The 6000-nt window shown below is 39.3% G+C and overlaps 1 protein-coding gene across 1 annotated transcript in view; it reads right to left on the reverse strand.

Annotated features, from left to right (window-relative positions):
• The window catches only part of LOC121581835 (netrin receptor DCC-like), a 205239-nt gene that overhangs the window by 40342 nt on the left and 158897 nt on the right, over nucleotides 1-6000 (reverse strand). The window contains exon 20 of the mRNA XM_045213884.1: nucleotides 4104-4277. Coding sequence (XP_045069819.1) covers nucleotides 4104-4277 — 174 coding nt within the window. The remainder of the gene's footprint in view (nucleotides 1-4103; nucleotides 4278-6000) is intronic.

Here is a 6000-nt window from a genome sequence, read left to right on the forward strand (position 1 = left end):
AACCAGGCAGGGAGCGTTCCAGAACCCTCGGGAAACTGGAGATCACGAGCAGAAAAACTAGTACACAGACAGGACCCGACTCAGACTGCCGGGATCGTTACAGCATCACTTCCAATCCCCCATGTTAATATATATATATATATATATATATATATATATATATATATATATATATATATACACACACAGTGGGGAGAACAAGTATTTGATACACTGCCGATTTTGCAGGTTTTCCTACTTACAAAGCATGTAGAGGTCTATAATTTTTATCATAGGTACACTTCAACTGTGAGAGACGAAAATCCAGAAAATCACATTGTATGATTTTTAAGTAATTAATTTGCATTTTATTGCATGACATAAGTATTTGATCACCTACCAACCATTAAGAATTCCGGCTCTCACAGCCCTGTTAGTTTTTCTTTAAGAAGCCCTCCTGTTCTCCACTCATTACCTGTATTAACTGCACCTGTTTGAACTTGTTACCTATATAAAATACACCTGTCCACACACTCAATCAAACAGACTCCAACCTCTCCACAATGGCCAAGACCAGAGAGCTGTGTAAGGACATCAGGGATAAAATTGTAGACCTGCACAAGGCTGGGATGGGCTACAGGACAATAGGCAAGCAGCTTGGTGAGAAGGCAACAACTGTTGGCACAATTATTAGAAAATGGAAGAAGTTCAAGATGACGGTCAATCACCCTCGGTCTGGGGCTCCATGCAAGATCTCACCTCGTGGGGCATCAATGATCATGAGGAAGGTGAGGGATCAGCCCAGAACTACACGGCAGGACCTGATCAATGACCTGAAGAGAGCTGGGACCACAGTCTCAAAGAAAACAATTAGTAACACACTACGCCGTCATGGATTAAAATACTGCAGCGCACGCAAGGTCAAGTCAGCGCATGTCCAGGCCCTTCTGAAGTTTGTCAATGACCATCTGGATGATCTAGAGGAGGAATGGGAGAAGGTCATGTGGTCTGATGAGACAAAAATAGAGCTTTTTGGTCTAAACTCCACTCGCCGTGTTTGGAGGAAGAACAAGGATGAGTACAACCCCAAGAACACCATCCCAACCGTGAAGCATGGAGGTGGAAACATCATTCTTTGGGGATGCTTTTCTGCAAAGGGGACAGGACGACTGCACCGTATTGAGGGGAGGATGGATGGCGCCATGTATCGCGAGATCTTGATAACATACATATATATATATATATATATATATATATATATATACATACACACATACATACATACATACATACATACATACATATCCTTTAAAACAAATATATTTCCCTTTATTACTTTCCAACCCCACCATCCCTTCCCTAATTGGAGTAAACTAGTGAACAACAATGCTTAGGCCTCTACCAGCTTATACTTACTATATACATTTTATGGACACAGTCAATTTTACAATAATTATATTTTGTTTGTTTTTTCTCCTGAACTTCTTCTACTATCAACCTCTCCGATCATTTTCATGATGTCAATCCGGTTTGTTTCTATATGCCATATCTTTCTAACTGTGCTCTTTCACAAAAGCTCCCAACCTACAACCTATATACTTATTATGGACACAGTATGCTTACATTATTAGGTATCTTGTTGTTATTAGTTGTTGTTAGTTGTTATTAGTCCCATCCTTCAACTCCATTCAACACTACCCATCTATCTCTTAACACCATCCATATTGGATTTCTATTTGCCATATATTTTTCAACTGTACTGTGATGTTTTACAAAAGTTCTGAACCTTTCTATTCTCATTGTTTCTACAGATTGTAAATTGAAAACAAACATTTTTGCTAAAAGTATTATATATTATTGATCGATTGGCTATGACTTTTCAGATCACCCAGTAATGCTATCTGCAAGGTTAGCTCCATCAAAATGATGACAAAAGGTTTTCCTACTAATTATTTGCCTCCTTTTATAATGTAATTGTCTTTCCAAGCCACTGTAATGCACATTTGATGAAATCTTCATCAGCGCTCTTTTTATTGAGTAGAATGCTCAGTCGGGCATAAGTCCAAAACAAATGTTCAAAACAATATTGTAACAAAATGTGCAACCAATAAATAGTGTATACTATATTATATATATTATAATATTGTATAAATAGTGTATATTATATATATAATAATATTGTATAAATAGTGTATATTATATATATAATAATATTGTATAAATAGTGTATATTATATTATATATTATATATTATAATATTGTATAAATATTGTATATTATAATATATATATATATATATATATATATATATATATATTATAATATTGTATAAATGGTGTATATTATATTATCTATATTATAATATTGTATAAATGGTGTATATTATATTATATATATATATATTATAATATTGTATAAATAGTGTATATTATATTATATATATTTATATATTATAATATTGTATAAATGGTGTATATTATATTATCTATATTATAATATTGTATAAATAGTGTATATTATATTATCTATATTATAATATTGTATAAATAGTGTATATTATATTATATATATATATATTATAATATTGTATATATAGTGCACTACATTTGACCAGGGCCTATATGAGGGATCAGCCCAGTATATTGGGGATAGGGTGTAAATGACTAATACATCTTGGCCTCAGTGTCATTTAGTCGCCTCGTCAAGGCTGTCTTAACACAATAAGAGCAAGCATGGAGCGTAGCGGAGTGAGAGAGAAAGGACACGGCTAATGAGAAGTAAATGTCTGTTAGAGAAACTGAGACCAGAGGCAAGAAGAGAGACAGAAAGAGATAAAGCGAGGAGGAGAGATTGGATTGACAGGGAGGGAGAGACAGAGATTAAGAGGTGCAGAGGCCTTTAGGGAAAATAAGAGACAGAGAGAGACAGAGAGGGAGAGAGAGGGAGAGAGAGAGAGAGAGAGAGAGAGAGAGAGGGAGAGAGGGAGAGACAGAGAGAGAGGGAGAGAGAGAGAGAGGGAGAGAGAGAGGGAGAGAGAGGGAGAGAGAGGGAGAGAGAGAGAGAGAGAGAGAGAGGGAGAGAGAGAGAGGGAGAGAGAGGGAGAGAGAGAGAGAGAGGGAGAGAGGGAGAGAGAGAGGGAGAGAGGAGAGAGAGAGGGAGATTAAGGAGAGAGAGGGAGAGAGGAGAGAGAGAGGGAGATTAAGGAGAGAGAGGGAGAGAGGAGAGAGAGAGCGAGAGATGGAGAGGGAAGAGAGAGAGGGAGAGAGGAGAGAGTGAATGAGTGAGGCGAGAGAGCGAGGAGAGAGAGACGGAGAGAGGAGAGAGCGATGGAGAGGGAGAGAGAGGAGCGAGAGTAAGGAGAGAGCAGAAGAGAGGAAGATGTGAGGAAAAGGATAGACTCAGATTGCGAGTCAGAGGTAAAGTAAGAGAGGGAGAGAGATAAATGAAGAAAAAGAGAGATAGAGAGAGAAATAGATATGCAGTATATGAGAGAGAAGGAGAGAGAGAGATATAGATAAACAGTATATGAGAGAAGGAGAGAGAGAGAGATATAATATAGATATAGATACAGAACTAGAATGCTATTTGGCCCTAAACAGAGAGTACACAGTGGCAGAATACCTGACCACTGTGACTGACCCAAACTTAAGGAAAGCTTTGACAATGTACAGACCCAGTGAGCATAGCCTTGCTATTGAGAAAGTCCGCCGTAGGCAGACCTGGCTCTCAAGAGAAGACAGGCTATGTGCACACTGCCCACAAAATGAGGTGGAAACTGAGCTGCACTTCCTAACTTCCTGCCAAATGTACGGCCACATTAGAGACTTTAACTATTTGCATATTGTTACAACACTGTATATAGAGATAATATGACATTTTAAATGTCTTTATTATTTTGGAACTTTTGTGAGTGTAATGTGTTTACTGTTCATTTTTTATTGTTTATTTCAGTTTTGTTTATCCATTTCACTTGCTTTGGCAATGTAAACATATGTTTCCCATGCCAATAAAGCCCCTTGAATTGAAATTGAGAGAGATAAACAGTACAACGGAGAGAGAGAGGGATAGAACGAGGGAAGAGAAGCAGACATACAGAATGACTGTAAACGGTAAACGGTACTGACTTCCACCTGCTGCGTAGCTGCGGTCCACGGTGAGGCTGGGGAAGGGCATGGGTCTCAGGGTAAACTTGGGGTGGGTGGTCAGAGTACCATGGCTATACCCGCAAGTGGGCGAGGGCAGGATGCCAGGGTACTGGCTGCTCTCCAGGGTTGGCACTGGCATGGCACTGACAACAGCTGGGTAGAGGGGAGGAGAGAGGGGAGGAGAGAGGGGACAACATAATGAGAGAAAAAAAAACGACAGGGTTAATATAACCACTTGCATTCCAAATGGCACCCTCTTCCCTATTCAATCCTCTAAATAGGGAACAGGGTGTCATTTGGGACACAAAGATAAACAGATAAACAACGACAGCCACCGTTTAGACTAAAGCAGGAAAACAAAGTGTTTTTTATTCTAGGTCATCTAGTCCCTAGTAAAACTGTTTTATCCAAAGTAACTTACAGTTTATAGGATCAATTAGTGACAACGTAGAGCTGTATACTCTATATCGCTTCCTATAAACACTTCAATTAGGGGAGGTTCTAAAGAGAAATACTAAATACAGCACTACAGGGACATCTAAAGACGGTTCATTAGAAAACAGACTGAAACAAGGATGGACTGCCTGGACTCATTTTCGTTGCAAAACACTTCTAAATGATTTCCGTTGATGCCAGGCTGTTCCCAACATGGAGTTAGACAGAGGAGGATAGAAATATTGGAGAACTAGTCTGGAGTCTGGAGAACTAGTGTGGAGTCTGGAGAACTAGTGTGGAGAACTAGTGACTGACTGAGCCTTGACTTTGAGAAGAGCCCTGAGGGGCTTAAAGAAGGGAGGGAGAGAGGATTGGGTGTGGGATGGAGGAGGGCGCTGGGCTGTTAAAACGCCCAGGGTACCCCACACACACAGAGAGAGAGAGACAGAGAGAGACAGACAAAGAGAGCTAGATAGAGGGAGAGCGAGATGGAGGGAGAGCGGGAGAGAGGGAGAGACAGAGGGAGGGAGGGAGAGAGACAGAGAGGGAGCTAGGGAGAGAGAGAGAGAGAGAGAGAGAGAGAGAGAGAGAGAGAGAGAGAGAGAGAGAGAGAGAGAGAGAGAGAGAGAGAGAGAGAGAGAGAGAGAGAGAGAGAGAGAAAAAAAAAAGCTGAAATAAATCATTCTCTCTACTATTATTCTGACATTTCACATTCTTAAAATAAAGTGGTGATCCTAACAGACCTAAAACTGGGAATTTTTACTAGGATTAAATGTCAGGAATTGTGAAAAACTGAGTTTAAATGTATTTGGCTAAGGTGTATGTAAAATTCCGACTTCAACTGTATACACTCCCGGTCAAAAGTTTGGACACACCTTCTCATTCAAGGGTTTTTCTTAATTTTTACTATTTTCTACATTGTAGAATAATTTTGACGACATCAAAACTATGAAATAACACATATGGAATCATGTAGTAACCAAAAAAGTGTTAAACTAATCAAAATATATTTTAGATTTTAGATTCTTCAAAGTAGCCACCCTTTGCCTTGATGACAGCTTTGCACACTTTTGGCATTATCTCAACCAGCTTCATGAGGTAATCACCTGGAATGCATTTCAATTAACAGGTGTGCCTTGTTAAAAGTTAATTTGTGGAATTTCTTTCCTTCTTAATGAGTTTGAGCCAATCAGTTGCGTTGTGACAAGGTAGGGGTGGTATACAGAAGATAGCCCTATTTGGTAAAAGACTAAGTCCATCATTACTTTAAGACATGAAGGTCAGTCAATCTGGAAAATTTCAAGAACTTTGAACGTTTCTTCAAGTGCAGTTGCAAAAACCATCAAGCGCTATGATGAAACTGGCTCTCATGAGGACTGCCACAGGAAAGGAAGACCCAGAGTTACCTCTGCTGCAGAGGATAAATTCATTAGAGTTACCA

Source organism: Coregonus clupeaformis, unplaced genomic scaffold (assembly GCF_020615455.1).
Source record: "Coregonus clupeaformis isolate EN_2021a unplaced genomic scaffold, ASM2061545v1 scaf0166, whole genome shotgun sequence".
NCBI classification, from domain to species: Eukaryota; Metazoa; Chordata; class Actinopteri; order Salmoniformes; family Salmonidae; genus Coregonus; species Coregonus clupeaformis.